The sequence below is a fragment of the Poromitra crassiceps genome, assembly GCF_964638095.1.
Source record: "Poromitra crassiceps genome assembly, chromosome: 9".
NCBI classification, from domain to species: Eukaryota; Metazoa; Chordata; class Actinopteri; order Beryciformes; family Melamphaidae; genus Poromitra; species Poromitra crassiceps.
This window is the reverse complement of record NC_139630.1, coordinates 30,919,885-30,938,914: the sequence shown is the minus strand read 5'-3', so window position 1 is coordinate 30,938,914 and position 19,030 is coordinate 30,919,885. Positions and strand designations below refer to the sequence as shown.

At 40.8% G+C, this 19,030-nt stretch overlaps 2 protein-coding genes across 3 annotated transcripts in view; one reads left to right on the top strand and one right to left on the bottom strand.

Moving 5' to 3' along the window:
- xrn2 (5'-3' exoribonuclease 2) overlaps positions 1–601 on the top strand; it is a 55,941-nt gene extending 55,340 nt beyond the window's left edge. For both annotated transcript variants that reach the window (XM_083642522.1, XM_083642521.1), the window contains one exon: positions 255–601. In XM_083642522.1, coding sequence (XP_083498648.1) covers positions 255–320 — 66 coding nt within the window. In that variant the 3' untranslated portion in view covers positions 321–601. The remainder of the gene's footprint in view (positions 1–254) is intronic.
- Positions 602–2,952: 2,351 nt separating this feature from the next.
- LOC310782516 (homeobox protein Nkx-2.4-like) lies at positions 2,953–9,709 on the bottom strand (the record flags this gene model as incomplete). Its single annotated transcript, XM_083643192.1, has 4 exons — positions 2,953–3,321; positions 7,150–7,424; positions 7,948–8,164; positions 9,524–9,709. 4 exons carry the CDS (start codon positions 9,707–9,709, stop codon positions 2,953–2,955), a joined length of 1,047 nt encoding a protein of 348 aa, XP_083499318.1.
- Between the last annotated feature and the right edge of the window lie 9,321 nt (positions 9,710–19,030).

Here is a 19,030-nt window from a genome sequence, read left to right as displayed (position 1 = left end):
TTGTGATATTGCTTTGAACAATTTAAATAATTGCAATGGTGTAATTAAATCACTTAATTTAACAAATTGTATATACAGCATTGTATGTTTCTTTGTTATTTTAAATGTATCTCAAAATGCAAAAATGCCCAGTGATCAGTTTGGTAACAAGTTTGGACTGAGTTTCTATTATTATTATTATTATTGTTGTTGTTGTTGTTGTTGTTGTTGTTGTTGTTGTTATTAATAATAATAATTTTTTGTTTGTTTTTTAGGGCTACAGCTCTGGAAGGGGCGGTTACCCACCTCCTCCCCCTGCAGGAAGGTATAATTGGAGTTAGATTCGCACAAATTGGACTTTGTGGGCGATAATTTTTACGGGACACGAGTTCTTGTTTTTTGTTTTTGTTTTCTCCTTCAATTGTCTACTTGTACAATGAATTATTTTTTCCCTTTTTATTCCTCTGAAAATTGGGTGTGTTATGTACTGTGGTTTTATGAACGGCTGTAAAAGTTGTCAAATACAAGTGAGTCAAGGAGCGATGTGTCATCGTATTATTTAGAGAGAGAACTCCAAACTGTTTCATGTGTAAAATTGGAAGCATGTGAAATAAAAGAATAACTGATGATTCTCTTTCTCTGCTTGGGTATTCTTCTGGTTAACAAAGCTTATTTTTTTTCTACTTAGAGAAATGATTTGATTATTGACAAAGTTTCAGTCTATGGTTTTTGACCAAAAGCAAAAAAAATAAGAAATACAACTTTTAAGTCAATCTCGCAAAATATTCAAGATTTCGGAACAAACTGTATGGTGGCAAGTCATTTATTTTTTTAATTGCATATTTCAGTTATAATTGCAATCATCCTGCTACAGAATACTTTTTACTTTGTATTAAATTAACTCTTTTTTGGATAATATTCATTAACGGCGCACTAAGAGGGTGTAGGTAGGCGTACTCTATACTGCAGGTTATAAATGGACTTGTCACAGTAAAATGGTAAAAAGTCAAATCTTTGAGTTGAAAAACAAAATAACAACTTGCTATACGCAAACCCATCGAAGCAAAAAACCTCCAAGTTTCTGTCCAAACTGAAAATAACATTTATTTAATAAGCAAATTAAAATGAGCAGTACATGGTGACTTAATTTCAGCGGCACATGGTTAATTTAATTATGAAAAATAGCTTTTGTCCTGTCCAAAATGAATAGTATTTGTCTTATTAAAATTGGCCTATTCACTTTCCCAGTCCTCTCTGCCTTCTCAGAGCTTCACCACGCCTCCATGAGCCCTCCAGTGATAATGACTTGACAAATGAAAAGATTAGGCAACAAATTCAGTTCATATAAACCTGCAATAATTTAATTTGTTGCTGTAGAAATAAAAGGGAAGCATATAGGTGTGGTTGTAGGCTCTTCCTGAATTATCAATAAGCTATTTCCTCACACAAAAACTAGATTTGCTGTTTCGCTTCACTTTAAAGGGACAGCTCACCCTAAAATCCAAAATACATATTTTTACCCTCCTGTAGTGCCATTTATCCATCTAGATTTTTCTGGTGTGATTTTCTGAGTTTTGGAGATGGCTGTAAAGATTTCTGCCTCATCTCCAATGCAATGGAACTGCACACAAAAAATTACATTTGAAAAAAATCAACAACAATGTCTCTTTCCAGAAATCATGACCTGGTTACCCAAGATAATCCACAGACCTTGTTGTAAGCAGTAGGAACTATTTTCTTTTTCGACCAAACTACTCCCACTAGCTGCTAGCTAGCTGCTGCTCTCTCTACTGCTAGCTGCAGTTTCATGTAGGAACTAGCTAGCAGCTAGAGGGTGTAGTTTGGTAGGAAGAAAATAGTTCCTACATGGCTACAGTGCTCACAACAAGGTCTGTGGATTATCTTGAGTAACCGGGTCGTGAATTCTGTAAAGAGACATTGCTGTTGAGTTTTTCAAATGCATTTTTTGGCGCTTTGAGCATCACAAGCAGAGTGTCATCCAGTTCCATTGTATTGGAGAGAAGGCAGAAATCACGACGCACAATATCTCCAAAACTCAGGCAACTAACACAAAACACTCTAAATGGATAAATAGCACTACAGGTGAGAGGAAAAATATGTATTTTGCATTTTAGGGTGAGCTGTCCCTTTAAATGCAGCAGCAGTCACATTTCTGTAATTTACAAAAGAAGACTAGCCAATATTTCATTTTGAGAGAAAAAATAGTCACTTGAAATATTGTTAGCAATATAGGGGAGACTGGGGCCAATTGTAACATCTCAAATTGCACCAATCAGAAATGAGACAGAAGCATGAAACTGCATATGCTCTGGTGAACATTGAACAAATATTTGTCTTTATATATTTGTATAATTATATGGTTAATTATAGTTTTAATTTAATTAATTAATTGTTCAGTGATATTCATATTCTTGGGAGTTTATTGTGGTCATTGGCGTTTATATGACTATTGCATGTGTTGTTACAATTGCCCCGTCTGCAGTTACAATCGCCCCTGCATGTGGAGGTAAATGTAACATTTGACTTCTAGCATTTCAATCAATATTGTGACTCTTAACATTGCTTATAAAAAATGATGACCGTTAACAAGTAGAACACAGATACAGGTTACCTACATAAGAATCATATCCAAATAGTTCAAGAGGTTTTTGAGTAATGACATCAAAACCAAAAACTGTACAATTGCCCCCGGTCTCCCCTACAGTTCAGGTTCATGGATCTACAATATCTTCAACAGTTTATCCTGCACCGAGGCTTCCCTGCTCAAAACCACTGAAGTGAGTGTCTTGATTCATCAACTGCAAGAGGAAGTGGATCGTTAGGCACGGTCCATCAGGCGTTAGGAATTTAATAGATTAAATTTCCAGTGCCCGTTTGGTTTCGGTTCTCCCGAAATCCACTTGGGAACAGGAACCGTATGGGCCTTCATCCCGGCTGTCCTTCCCGTTATTCCTACCAAGTTCTCCCGTACAGTAGGTTGGAGCTGATCATGCTGTTGGTGTATTCAATGAGCGCCGCGTCTGTCTGGATGTTGATCTGCCCGTGGAGACCCAGGCCCAGAGGAGGACTGGGGGACAGTTCCTCCAGCTCCTCTGTGGAGGACAGCTGGTGCACCTGCTGCTGGGTGGCCAGGGCCTGGCCCGAGGGGTGGCTCTGCTGGGGGGCCATGGCCTGGCTGGGGGGGTGGCTCTGCCGGTTCCCACTCGGGTTAGAGCTGCCGCTGGAGTCGGTCCGGCAGCCTTTACCGTCCTTGGTGATCACCGGAGACGTTCTGCCGCCTTCCTGCTGCTGGGACACTTTGTCCTTGGCCTGCCGCTTCATCTGGGTTGGTTGGTTGGATGGTTCATGTAGGATGGTTGGTTGGATGAAGAGGGAGATAGTTAATAACTCGCTGTTAAAATCAGTTATAATGATGAAAGTGATGCCCATTTCAAACCAAGACCTTAATCGATAAGTTCACCCAAAAGTTCAAATTCAGTCAGTATCTACTCTTCCCCCATGCTGATGGAAGGATGTGTGAAGTTGTTTTAGTCCACAAAACAGTGCTGGAGTTTCACAGCAAAACACAGTTGCAGCATTCTCCTAAACAATTCAAGTGAATGATGACCAACTTTCTCATTTGAAAAAAAAAAAAATCCATACTCCCTATCTGGCATGAGCCAAGTCTCCAGAAGCCCTGAGATCCTCCCTATCTGGCATGAGCCAAGTCTCCAGAAGCCCTGAGATCTCAAGTGTAGCCATGTGCTCCAACAACAAGGATGGCTACTGTAGCCTGCTACAGTGAAGATTTCAGCTAAAAACGGGGTGTAAATGACCTATTTTCAAGTTAACTTGGTATCTCAGGGCTTGTGGAGACTTGGATTATTTCAGACGAGCAGTATGGAAGCGTGTTTTGTTTTTGTTTTTTTACCTTTGAAAGTTGGTCACCATCCACTTCAATTGTTTAGGAGAATTCTGCAATGGTGTTTTGCCGTGAAAATCCAGTACTGTTTTGTGGACCAAAAGAAACATCACCCGTCCTTTCATCGGAATGCATGGGGTTGAGGTTTCAGGAGCAAGTTACAATATGAATTAGCCTATTCATGTTTTCTGTATTCATCACTAAAGGGTAACTATTTTCATTACCCTTGAATATAGAGAAGAATAGTTGCCATTCATTGTAATGCACAGATTTCTTTACACTAAAAGAAATGAACATTCGGAGGTGTTCTAGGTTATTATGCATTGATTTTCTTTGTGTGACCCACTTCTGACCAAATTGCGTCCCATGTGTGGCCCGTGAACTAAAATGAATTGGACACTCTTGAGCGAGAGTCCTATGATTACTACTCCACACGACCACTGCCTTCCTGATCTCACATGTTTCATGGATGCAAACATGCTGATTTTACCCTAACCAAAAACAGATTTTGAGGTAACAAAGCAATTTTTTAAGCAAGTTTATATTTTGATGAATGCTGATATAATTGGAGTTGAAATGATAGAACCTGTAGATTAAAGCATAGTCTTTCAAGTCAAATGTAATGAATTCCATCCATGCTCATTTCAAACAACTATTCTACAATAGCTAGAAATATAATGGCTGATAGTGGTGGGGATAGTTAACACAGTTGAAAAAAGTGTTTGTCATTTTTTAGACAGCTCGAACACCAAAACTCTCATGGCTCTTTTCCATACGACCGGCCGGCTTGGATTTGCATTTCCATCACACAGCCCGTTCTCCGGCCATGTGATGGAACGAACACGGACACACCTGGTCGGCGTCAGGCAAAGGTCAAGTTACGCTGTGGGGTTGGAGGCTGCAGCTGGTCTTCCAGGGCGAAAGAGCGCCTCCGGAGGAGGTCGTCCTACCTTGGAGGCCCTAAGCCCCCCACCATATCCAAACCCTAACCAAGTGGCTACCAGTGCCTAGGCCTAAGCCTAACCCCCCTCCCCCCTGTGCCTAACCCTAAAGGCTTGGACATACTCCAGGAAAGTGACGCGAGACGGAGCTCCGCAGACCGCGTACAGTGCGCACTCCGCACTGGGGCAGAGCACCGCTGTTTACATAGTATAGTGAACGGCCCATGAAAAGTCAATGGAACGCCATTATGTGTTCACTGCGGTTTCACTCTCTAACGAGCATATCAGCACATGAATAGAATCCACCAAACTTGTTTTTTATTTAATGTAAATAGGCCTATTTGTGTTGATCTCTCTCTCTCAACACAGCACATTACTTGAAATGACTAAAAACGAACAGTTGGAAATCAAAGTTTACCACATGGGTCAAGAAATGTGGTCAAAACATGGCTCAGTGTACTTCATTTAATTTCTCTTCCTGTCTCTCCCTGCAAAGCGCAGTGCTCCCAGGGGAGCTGTGCACTGCTAGAAAAATCTGGTGACGTGCTCACGGCTGCGATGACGTCATTTACCTCGAGATTGGGAGCGCGCCTGGAGTATGTCCCGCCCTTAAGAGACCCCTGTGCCTAACCCTAAGAGACCCTTCCCCTGTGTCTAACCCTAAGAGACCCTTCCCCTGTGTCTAACCCTAACCCTAACCCTAAGAGACCCTTCCACTGTGCCTAACCCTAAGAGACCCTTCCCCTGTGTCTAACCCTAACCCTAACCCTAAGAGACCCTTCCACTGTGCCTAACCCTAAGAGACCCTTCCCCTGTGTCTAACCCTAACCCTAACCCTAAGAGACCCTTCCCCTGTGCCTAACCCTAAGAGACCCTTCCACTGTGCCTAACCCTAAGAGACCCTTCCCCTGTGTCTAACCCTAACCCTAACCCTAACCCTAAGAGACCCTTCCCCTGTGCCTAACCCTAAGAGACCCTTCCCCTGTGCCTAACCCTAAGAGACCCTTCCTCTGTGTCTAACACTAAGAGACCCTTCCCCTGTGCCTAACCCTAAGAGACCCTTCCCCTGTGCCTAACCCTAAGAGACCCTTCCCCTGTGCCTAACCCTAAGAGACCCTTCCCCTGTGCCTAACCCTAAGAGACCCTTCCCCTGTGCCTAACCCTAAGAGACCCTTCCCCTGTGTCTAACTCTAAGAGACCCTTCCCCTGTGCCTAACCCTAAGACACCCTTCCCCTGTGTCTAACTCTAAGAGACACTTCCCCTGTGCCTAACCCTAAGAGACCCTTCCCCTGTGCCTAACCCTAAGAGACCCTTCCCCTGTGCCTAACCCTAAGAGACCCTTCCCCTGTGTCTAACTCTAAGAGACCCTTCCCCTGTGCCTAACCCTAAGACACCCTTCCCCTGTGCCTAACTCTAAGAGACACTTCCCCTGTGCCTAACCCTAAGAGACCCTTCCCCTGTGCCTAACCCTAAGAGACCCTTCCCCTGTGTCTAACTCTAAGAGACCCTTCCCCTGTGCCTAACCCTAAGAGACCCTTCCCCTGTGTCTAACTCTAAGAGACACTTCCCCTGTGCCTAACCCTAAGAGACCCTTCCCCTGTGCCTAACCCTAAGCACCCTCACCCTGCTGTGCCTCGCAAGGTATAACTTGATCTTGGCCTCGCCCCAACAGGTGCACAGTGCTTGTTTAATGGTGCGTCCGTATCATATTTGCACAAGGGTAGGCTACCGGGTTTGTTCTGTTCAGCGCCCAAGGTGCTGACAGAACGCTGATATATTACATGACCGGTGTTGCAGCACAACAGGGCTTCCCCCTTGAAGGTGTGTCCGGTCTGGCTTGCTGCTGCCCCACATAGAAGTAGGTCCATTTTGGGTGTGGGCGCACATGGCCAGTAGGCTATACCCATCTGGGAATTCGCTTGGGAAACCTTTAAAGGGGGCAGGCACTTTCCAAAAATACCTGCAAGCGATTGGATGAACCATCTATCACAGGCTTGCTTCTTGCTGCTGGGGTCACACCTAATTCACGCTGTAGCTGCATCTGGACGCTGATTGGTGGGAACCACTGGTGGTCAGGTTTGGATTCAAACCAATAGATTGGAGTGTGGCAAGATGGGTGTTGTGTGATTGTGATCTTGTAATCTCGCATGAATTCACCTGCCTCGCAAGTTTAGTGCAGTGCAGGCCAGCCCGGGCAAAAGCGCCAGTGGAGAGCCATCAGACTGAGACAGGGACTGAGACAAAATGTGTTACAGTCATCCCCGGTGTCCCCTATTCGAATGATCAAACTGGTTAAAGTGTGTAACCTTGTAGCGGTGGTTCTGGAACCAGATCTTGACCTGCGTGGGGGTGAGGTGGATGCTGCCGGCCAGGTGTTCACGCTCCGGGGCGGACAGGTACTTCTGCTGCTTGAAGCGCCGCTCGAGCTCGTACACCTGCGCCTGGGAGAACAGCACGCGCCGCTTCCTGCGCGGCGCCGCGTGCAGCGTCACCATGGCCGCCTTGGCAGGGTCCATCCCGGCCAGGCTGCCCACCATCCCCCCCATGGACATCCCGGAGGACGGGCCCATGAATCTGGAAACTGAGGGGAAAAGGATTTTGATCTATTTTGATTTATATACTTTCTATTATTTTGTTCCCTTTTTTATTCCATGCTTTTATTTATTGGAAAGCACATCATTGTTTTGAAAGTTGCTGTATGAATACAGTTATTATTATTATTAATAATAGCCTAATTATTATTATTACAGTTATTATTATTATTAATAATAATAATAATAATAACTGCAGGAATATTATTGTGATAGCATATGAAATTGAAATACCATTAAACACAACAAGGTTTGCAATCTCACATACCGCATACAAACAAGTAGGCTCCAATAGGTATAGGATTCTCTGGAAGAACAGTTGTGCATAAGAAGACCTGCGGTCTCATGATCCCTCAGATTGTTTTCTATATACGACAGTTTTAGAACACTGAATATTATATGATTGTGATCAAATAATGATAATAAAAAATACCAACTAAAAAGTAATAATAATAATGATAATAATAATAATAATAATAATAAATATAAAAACACAGTTGGACCAGGTCTTACTTGTGGGGTATCTGGGCTCGGGGTTGCTGTACCATGCCGCCCCGCCGCTCCGCACGGTGTCCTGGTAGGACGGCAGTTCTCCGCCACTCCCGCAGAAACCGCTCACTGCCCCGGCGAACTGCGGCACCGCATGCGGCATGTGGTGGTAGGAAGAAGAGGAGGAGGTGGAGGAAGAGGACGACAGGTGGTGGTGATGGTGATGATGGTGCGGGTGATGCTGCGACAGAAAACTTAGTCAATTACCGTTTACTAACAGGATGTTTTTTTTCGGCTGTTAGTGTTATTAATTTATCTATGAGAATGGGGAAAAAAGCACGGAGAATTTAAATTTTGGGGATATTACTTTGAAATTGCATTAGATCTACTCAACATAAATACTGTAAATATATAGCCTAAATAAATAAAGTAGCTTATTTGGGTAAGTCATAACGTTTTCAATAATATACTAATAAAGGTAATAATAATAATAATAATAATAATAATAATAATAATAATAATAATAATAATAATAATAATTAAAGAATAGTATATAATAAGCTATCCGAATTATTATCAGCTGAGGTAAAACAAAAATAAATAAAAGCTTATATATATATATATATATATATATATATATATATATATATATATATATATATATATATATATATATATATATATATATATATAAAATCATTAGCCTATATACAATATTTACTTGCAAGCAGAGCGCATTTTCATTAAAAAAAAAGAGTTAAGAGTTAAAATAAAAGTTAAAATAAATCTAAAATAAAAGTATAAATAAAAAGTAACGTCCATGTGAAAACTCGCGCAGATGTTCTTGGCTGCTTTTGTTTGTTGCAAAGGAATCAAAATAGATTTTTTTTGAACCTGTGAAATAAATGAAGTGCAGCAAAGCCTTTTTAGCAGCAAACCTCAACATCCAGCCTTCAAAACTCAAACTTGAATATATTCTCGGCTCCCAATTAGAGGGCTTGAGCGACGCGGATCGAGACTGAGAACGGAATCTATTAAAGTTATGGTTTGTGTTAACTGGAGGTTTTCTGGAGGTCAAATTATTTCGTGCGTATAATTTCAAATTAAATGGAATGAAACGAACAACAGGCATCAGATGCAGAACGCAAGACACTCGCACACAATACCCTAAAAGTTGGACTTTTAAAAACATCTCCGATGCAAGGAGGAAAACTGCATGCTTGATGACAATATAAAAAAAAGGTATGGAAGTTTCAATAACCTGCTGTCAGGCTTTAACTCCTTCAACTTCAAAGAAAACGTTAATGCAACTAAATGTCCAGCTTGGTAGCTTATAAATATAAACAACTGAAAATCTGACAGAAAATATGACATAATGAGAAAACGATGAAGTTATTCATCTATTCGATGTTCCTCATTCGGGTTATATAAAACGACTAATAGGCCTATATCCATCGCAGATCATAATTTCATAAATTCCATTGAACAGGTCCTCATCATCATCTGAAAGTGAATTGTTTCTTCACATCTCGCTCTGTCCATCTCTGTATTAAAGCCAAGCAAAAGAACAAAGTATATCCAGACCTTTTTCTCCACTCACCTCTGTCATGTCAATGGCCATGGTTGTTTGAGAGACGTGCTGCGGCTGCCGGTAGGCGCCCAGCGGGGCCCCGAGGCTCCCCGGGCCGGGGTCCATGCCTCCGAACCTGCGGTAGCTCTCCTCCATCCCCGGGCTCAGAATGTCTGTCACTGAGAAGGGAGTGGAGTGCTTAGGGCTCAGGGACATGGTGTGACTGGCCCCCTGCAGGTGATGCAGCCCGCCCGGGCTATGCTGGTTTGTCTGGTTCTTGATGGTTCCACTAGGTCCTACTGGTTCCCCCCTCCCCGTAGGAGAGCCTCGTTTTATCCCTTCGAGGAGTCCAGCTGAGCGGCTTGTTTGGAGAAAGGAAGACGAGTTGCCCTCATGCCGGGTGTATACTCATTACTCGCAGACAAACACACGGAGGGGCGGAGCAAGCAGGCAGCAGCCAACTATGGCCATTGACATGATAGAGCCAAGTGTTGAAGAAAATGAAATGACTTTGGACGTATAGACTTTCTTCCGCTTGGTTTGCATGCTGTGGAGAAACACCTTCACTCTGTCAGATGATGATTAGAGGATGAACTTTTAGCCTAAGCATTGGAATAGCCTATATCCTATGTGAAATTTGTCAATATGAGAAGAAGAATATTAATAATTAGCCATCTAATATTATGAGGATACTCGCCGTGACGCCGTCATTATTGCTGCTATTGTTGCGTGATGTCAAAACTTAGCTTTTATGTTTTAATGTGATGCTATTTTGTTTGTGAGTTCTGCCTCTGATGCCTACATGTTGTCTCAGTCCGTTTCATTCAATTTCCTTTTTATATTATATGCACGAAATAATTTGACCTCCTTAACCTCCATATATTGATATAACATGAACCATAAACACAAGGGTCATCAATGCACTAAAAGCATTTATTTGTTAATCCAGGTTGAGTGTTATGTTTTGCGGCAGGTGTTTGCTGCAAACAACAGAAAAGCCTTGCTGCGCTTTATTTGTTTTTATTTTTTATTTTTTTCTTGACAAGGAATTTATTTTTCTTTCAACTCCCTGCCCGTGCCATGCAAACTATGTTTTGTTTGCTTGTGTAAGCTCTCTGCTTGTGCTGGCATGCAAGTATATTTTCTATTTATTTATTTATTTATTTATTTATTTATTTATTTATTTATTTATTTATTTATTTATTTATTTATTTATTTATTTATTTATTTATTTATTTAACTATTTATTACCTCCTATGGCTTATAGGCCCATAGGCTTAATATATTTATTATTGTTGAAAACGATACACTATAGTATTCTTATGACTCAATACAGTTAGCCTATGAGCTAGCCTACTTTATTTATTTAGGCTGTTTATTTATATTTTGTTGACCGGTCCAATTACAACATTTCAAAGCCTAAATTCGTTATTTTAATTTAATCCATTCTCATAGACGATTAATTAATAATAACACTGTAACAGTCCAAAAAAAAAAGAAAAAAAAAGTGTAAAATAAATCATGTTGTTTGCTAAACGGCCTACATCAGGTAATTGACTGTATGAGTGGACAGCTCCACGTGCAGCCAATAGCCTGGTGACCCTTCACCAGCGCGTCATGCCGCCTATTTGTTCTCTGAATGAGGCATTAAAATGAGCCGCAGATTCGTCTCTGTGAACTGTCCCACCAGGGAAGCTAGTCTGATAGACAGACAGGATGAAAGAGACGAGACGAGACCAGACGAGAAAATACTTTTTATTATATATATTCTTTTATTATTATTATTATTATTATTATTTTCCATCCAGCTCAGATGGCTGCAGGTGAGGCAAGGCAGGTATGATACACTATTCAGTAAAGTGATATATATAACTTGTACTTCATGGTATAGTTTTCTTTTAATCTTTATAATAGGCCTATATCACTATAGGAACTTCTAATGAGTTTATACAGTGACCTTAAATCACATTATTTTAAAATCTCCTTTATGCCACATAAGTTATAGTTATCTTATTATACTTTATCACCTGTATCACCATGTCTATTGGCTAGGAGTTTACAGTGGCCTACAGCTGGTGATTTTTCTTTGATCTCCCATGCCATTATAGTTATCTATCTTATTGTACTTAAATGTGGTTAACTCCTGTATCACTAATGTGCATGATACTTATTAGTGAGTTTATAGTGATCTAGATTTTTCCATCTCCTATAATATTCTTACAACTAATACTGATCATTGCTCTCCTCTAGTAAGTTACAGTAAACTTAGGGGTGTGTCGTCGTCCCCCCCCCCCCCCCCCCCCCCCCCCCCCCACACACACACACAATCACACACTTTGAATGTGTTCAGTGCCCTTATGGCACTTAATTGTGATTTGATTAACCTCCTTTATTGTTCTTATAATAGGCACTTGTAACATACTAGTGAATTATGGAGACTTTATTATACTTAGTTGTTTTTACCATAGTATCACCATAACATTCCTTTGGGGAGTCAAAGTGTGCCGGTACTTGATAGTATGTTTATGCTAACCTTATTGTAGCCTGCTTTGTTAATCTATAATATTCCAATACTGTCATTGCTATACTCTGTGATCTTTGCACTTTATGGTGCAAAGATCCTATAAATAGGACCAGATTCATATACATAGTTTAAAGTGACCTTAACCATAACTTTAACATATCTCCTGACCTATATGGTATCATTATACTAATCGTACTATAACATGTTTATGGGGACATGCAATTATTATGATAGCAAGTGACAAGTCTATAGCATATTGACTTTTTTAAATCCTCTAACACATAGGGATACTAAAGTGATACAATAGATTCAATTGTATCACTTTAGTATTCCTTTATGAACTTACAAATGCATTTATAGTATATTGACTATCACTAGGCTATATATTCCTATAATCACATGTTCTTATACTGTTGTGATACTGAATATTGAATTTATAGTGACCATATTGTACTTTACGGTTTCTAAACTTTCTATCTCCTTATTCTATCTCGAATATATTTTCATTTTAGTTTGACAGGTGGCTTACAGAGCAGTTGGTTTTCAGCAGTTTGTTATTTTTGAACGTCCATTTCCACGAAACCTTTGAAAGCTTTATTCAGCCATGCAGAGAAGCTTTACTGAGCATCCGCAGCTCTTTATCAGCAACATGCACTCAAACGTCATTTTGCCAACATTCCTTTTCTGTTGCCAACAGACCTTCTCCAGAGCAGTTTGAAACTACTCAGCTACCCTATACTTTGAATTTCTAAAGATTTATGATTAAACTTATTTCTGCCAAAAAAAACAGACTAAAGTGTTTTGGTGGATTTCCAACGCTGCAGGGGTCATAACGTAAAAGCTTTTTCACTTACACTCTTTTCTTAAATTTGAGAGGCATTTTCCCTCATCTAACAGTTTTATGAATAGGATCCTTTTAATGGTAAAATGTAAAAATGAGATGTTATCAAACCTTTTAATAATAGTAGTTTGATGTTTGCAGCTAAACCCAACAGAAAAAAATACACAGCCACAAGAAACTAAAACAGCCGACAAAGAAATTAATTAATTAATTCATTCATTCTTTGCACAAAGGTGGCCAAAATAAGTTTAAATGTTTTAGATTGATATTTCCAAAAGGGGGGCGGGGGTGATTATGATTTACAATCATGTAAATCAAGGAAAATCAGTCTACAATCATGTAAATCAAGTTAAGACATTGGCCCATGCACATTTGAAATAATTGCAGATTTATAATCTGCAGTAAGGATGTTATATCATCTTTCAAAATGTCCCTCGATGACTTTTCCAAGACTCACTTTCAGAAACTGATTTTCAAAACTATGCCCGGAAATAGCTGTGAATGTTATAATTCTATTTACACCTTTCGACTGTCTGTTTGTCTGTTTCCTCTTAGGCCCCTAAAACCCACTATTGTTTAAATCCTCTAATGTTAAGCCAAGTTATGAATCTGGAAACTGAGTTCAGCCCATAGAAGAATGATTGATTATAAGTTATGCATTCTGACCCAGGCTCCTATGTCCCTTTATATAAAGTTTGACTTGACTGATATGGTTATTGGTTTTGGACAATTATGTGTTTAGATTGAAGAGACAATAATCAAATGTGCCAATGTTTAATATCTATAAAGCTGGCCATTTTCATGCCAAGGAAATGCCAGAATAATACCAATATTCTTGTGTTGAAGCTGCCAATATGACATTTTGTGCTGTTTTCAGACTTTTCCACAAAAATAGCATTTAGAGCATCAGGGGAAACTAAAATTCTCCTGTAAGATAATGATTTCATTCATCATTGTGCGGAACAATCCAAATGTCTCAGATTCAGTTCAGACTGGTTTTACTAGACAGCCAGTGTAGGCTATTGATCATTTCTAGAAGTGGCACGGTGGCTCAGTGGTTAGCACTGTCACCTCACAGCAGTCTTGGGTTCGAACCCCGGTCCATCCCAGGTCCTTTCTGTGTGGAGTTTGCATGTTCTCCCAGTGTTTGTGTGGGTTTCCTCTGGGTGCCCTGGTTTCCTCCCACCATCAAATGCATGTATGTTATGTTGAGGCAGATAATCCTACAATACATTTTAAAAGCATACAAATATCCGGCAAAGCTGTCCTTATAGGAATATTAGATAATCCTATAATGATCCTATATAATACAAATGCAAAGTCTGTGTGTGTGTGTGTGTGTGTGTGTGTGTGTGTGTGTGTGTGTGTGTGTGTGTGTGTGTGTGGTGTGTGGTGTGTGGTGTGTGGTGTGTGTGTGTGTGTGTGTGTGTGTGTGTGTGTGTGTGTGTGTGCGTGCATGCGTGCGTGCGTGCGTGCGTGTGTGTGTGTGTGTGAGTGAGTGAGTGAGTGAGTGAGCGGAATTGTTTTCGACCACAGCTATGCCATTTTACATGCGATCATGCTGAATCTTTCAGGAAGTGTAAAGAGCACCCCTGCAGATGACCTGGAGCAGGATTTTTCAATTAGGCAATTAGGGCCGATTAAATGCAAAATGGCTAATTAGTGGGCCAAATGAGTCGATGCAGGTTCAACACCATGGAGAGCTCCATTCTTTAGCTACTGATGGAGCTCACCTGAGTAGAGGAGCACAGCTGGGCCGAGTTGGAATCAGCCATGGAAGTGGACTATGACAACCCTGGGAGAGAGGTATTCCGCTAGTAATAAGAATGCAAAGTGTCTGTATGTGTGTGTGTGTATGTATGTGAGTGAGTGAGTGAGTGAGCGAGTGAGTGAGTGAGCGAGCAAGCAGAATTGTGTTCGGCCACTGGCTATGCCATTTTACTTGTGATCGTGCTAAATCTTTCAGGAAGTGTAAAGGGCACCCCTGCAGGTGACTGAATGGAACTGGATTTTAGAATTAGGTAATTAGGGCTAAATGGGCAAAAAATGCTAATTAGTGGCTAAAGTGACTCAAGACAGGTTCAGCACCATGGAGAGCTCCAGAGTGGAGGAGCACAGATGAGCGGACTTGTAATCAGCAAGGGAAGATGACTATATGAAAACCCTCTGGGGAGAGGCTGCATGCCAACTCTGTGAGCAAGGCCTGACAAAATGGCCAGTGACACAGGGAGGGCTATTCCACTAGATACAAAAAAGCAAAAGCAAAAAAAAGAGTAGAGGACAGAAATCAGGAATAACGAACACATTGGTGAAATCAGCCCCCGAGTTATTTCTGGTTGAAATTGCATCAGTCAGCAAATTGCCAGCTCTATCAGCATAGATATGTGTGTGAGGGAAAGAGAGAGAGAGAGAGAGAGAGAGAGAGAGAGAGAGAGAGAGGGAGAGAGAGAGAGAGAGAGAGGGAGAGAGGGAGGGGGGGGGGTCATGATTGAAATGCAGGCTTTTTAATCTGGTGGTTCAACACATTAACCTCCACTATGCATTTATCGTGTTTCTAATCATTTCCACTTGAAAGTAGAAAATAAATAAATAAAACACTTTAACACTATAAAAAGCAGCTGGTGATGCACACTGCATTCCTGACGCCATCTAGTAGTTTGCTGGTGCATTTGTTTCCCCTCTTCATGTGGATAACTGGGCAAACAGATGTTATAGTCTTACACTTTGCTGAAATAGCTCACTTAATGTAGCATTACTGGAATAAACCCAGTAGGAGCAAAATAATTCTCATAGCATTTACATATAAGATCAACCTTTTCCACCATATCTGTCACAGAATCATTTTTTTTTTATATATAAAGCACCACTCAACAGGGAAAAAGATGTCACCGTACTCACCATTCTATAATTCTCTTATAAGTCATTTCTAATGACAAAATTCTTCTCAGATTGGGTTTCTGGTGACAAAATCTTATAAAACAGAGGTCCATCATGGTCTAAGGTGGATCTATGCCGGGCCGGGGTCCTTGACATGTAAAAGCCCTGCTAAAAGGTAAGTAAGTAACCCATACCCTTTCCTCATATTTCCCATCCATACAGTCCACTTAACATGTTGGAATTGTGATAAAAATGTCTATACAGCCCTGCAATTGTTCATTATTCTCTTTTATTGTTTTGTTTTATTGTTAGTATTTCTAATAATAAATTACCAAAAAATGGAAAATGAAAATAATTACAAAATTGGGTCCTAGTAACTGATGCAGCTCTCAAACTGTTTAATTCATATCTTGCTAATAGAAAACATTGTCGTGATTGGCAGCGCTTCCTCGGCTAGGAGCATCTCAGTTGGTGTTCCCCAGGGCTTGATCCTAGGCCCCTTGTTGTTTTCCATTGACATGCTCCCTCTGGGTGACATCATTAACTAACATAATACATTTTCATTGCTATTCCGATGACAACAACTCAATCAATCCATTTATTTGACTCAGGTCTTGGTTTTGACGTCCACATGAAGAGGGTTGTTTAGTTTCCTCGAGCTAAAAAAACAAACAAACCAGTCTAAAATCAGATCCTGCCTCTCCTCAGCTGGTCTCAAAAAATTGATTTATTTAATCATTAATCATTTATGGATTACTGTCACTCCCTCTACTCCTGTCCTAGCATAAGCCCCTTCCACCATCTCCGACAGGTACATTTCTTTTTGCTGTGTCCAGGAGATGGGACCACATTACCTCCATCACCCCCACTGATTCTAAGATCTTAATGCTAGTTTTTACAGCTCAATGAGGTCTGGCTACAAGTTATCTCTTGGACCTCCCATTATGATCCTGAACAATGTATTCTCATGAACCTGTATATATCTTACAAAAAGTAGCTTTCCTTCAGGCGATCAGTGTGCCTGCAAAAGCCCTTGCAACACCCCAGATTGGAAAATGTTGAATTACGTCCCAAAGGTTGGTTGTTACTGTAATGTTTTAGGCAAGTAAAACATCTTGGTTAGGGTTAGGGTTTGGTCATAATAGTTAAATAAGAAAAAAACACTTTCATTAAGAATGTAAATGTGGCATCCGCTGGGAATCGAACCACGGTCTCCGGCATCCAAGGCAAATGCATTATGCTCATCTGCCAGTGCTGCACGGCACGCCACAACACCCTTACTGCCCACCAATTTATTTAACGCACCTAGTGCCTATATCGCCCCCCTGCTGTTTGTTGAAATTGGTTCAAATGCATTACTTTGGGATAAGTATGAACAGTGAATGAGAACAGTCTGGCATGAACATAGGCTGAGATCCTCTGGCAGTGTCTTCCTAGCTGTCCATAGATCCAGGTTTGAAACTGCCATCTTTCAGTTTTAGTGTCTTTTGATGTTCTAAATCAGGGGTTTTCAACTGAGTAAGAAGTAACTTGAGGACCACTGGTATTGGGGTTGAGATTACATGGAAACTACATTATTGAATGCATGGTCAGGGACCACCTGCAATGCCTTCACGGACCACCAGTTGAAAACCCCTGGTCTACTCAAAATGATGTTTCAGAGGCTTTCAAACCCTGATACCAAAGATGTGTGGGAATGTTGTGTTCACTTGTGGTCAAATTTATATCTGCATCAAATATCAGCGATCAGTAGTCTCTCCTCCAGTGTATTACTGCTTTCCTCCTGTTTGAATAACTGTAAATCGAACAAAGAAACAACAAACACAACTGTATTAAAAACCTCTCAGAGAGAGTGTGTATCAATGCAGATATGTTGGCCTCTTTTCAAAACTAGGTTCTCAAATTCTAACAGGGATTCTGTCGAACCGACCACCTGTGGCAGAGACGTCGGCATGCCTGTGGCAGGGAGGGGAGAACCGCTTCAACACAACCTCCTCTATTTATATGCGTCTTTTTTTCTGCTTTAACTTTCCTGCTTTGCCATCTCCTTTCATTTTCCATCCTAGTCTGTCCTTCTGTCTCTACCTCTCTGTTTAATCCTCTGCTCTCTGGAGGAGCATTAGGCCAAGCAGCTGGGACCCTGGATGCCTCATCTTGAAAAGGCAGCCCACTCCAACCAAGCCTGGTGTGGGTGGCGGGAAGGGGGGGATGGGGGGCAGACCACCTGGCTCCTGGCTGGGCAGACTGGCTCTCCAAAGTATAAGCCATGGTCCTATAAGTTCAGACTGAATGGGCGGGGGAGCGCCCTCTGGTGGCCTTCTTGGAGGTCCTTAGCTCTGTCAACCGCTGACGGTGTTCCCAGTGGTTAGCGTAATTCTTTGGCTTCAGGATCCCCTTTCCCTGATTTCTGAATCCAAGTAACCCCTTTACCTGACAAAACTGCAAGAGAAAACTATAGCATGATGGATTGAACCTGTCACAGGGCCATATAGTCAAATACTGTGTTGTTGTGGTAGGGTTTGGTTTGTGGACATGTTATTCATTGTAGTCTCTCACTGCATTGTTATTGTTACCTACCAGCATTGGGGCCTGCACTCGGCAATTCCTCATTCAGGCCTGGTGTGTGAAACAGAGGCGGAGGAGTCCACCCTCATTTGTAGAGAGGGGTAGTGGAACGTGCCAAGTGTGAAAATTTAAAAACAAATTCTAAAAAAAAGAAAAAAGAAGAAAGAAAACCAAACATAAATCATGTGAATATACCAACATAAATTACAGACTACCACAAACTTTATTCAGTTCATGAAGTAAATTTTTTAGTACATTTTATACCTATGCTGCACCCTGCAGAAAATAGCTGAATAATTATGTCATGTGACCTTAACCCATTTTCATTTTTTCTAAGAAAAGTAAGCTTTTAAAAGCAACTCAAAAGGAGATTAAATTACGAATTAAGATATACTTTTTTGCAATGCTATAGGCTTTGTCGATTTTCAAGCAGCCCAGGAAGTTCTGTGAATGAATGGTCCAGGCAAGATGGAGGGAAGTTAAACATTGTTCATTTGCATATATACTACAGATCTTTTTGTTTATTTTGCACATTTAAAAAAACATAGGCAGACAAAATGAAAACAACAAAACAATGTGCAGGTAGAGACATGAAACCCTATCTTATACTTGGTCTCTACCTCAGAAAACCAATAATAACAACAATAATTCGTACAAAGTATGCAATGTAACAGAAACAAGAGAAAGGAAGCAAAACTATAGAAAAAACAAAAAAGAAACATAAAGAGCA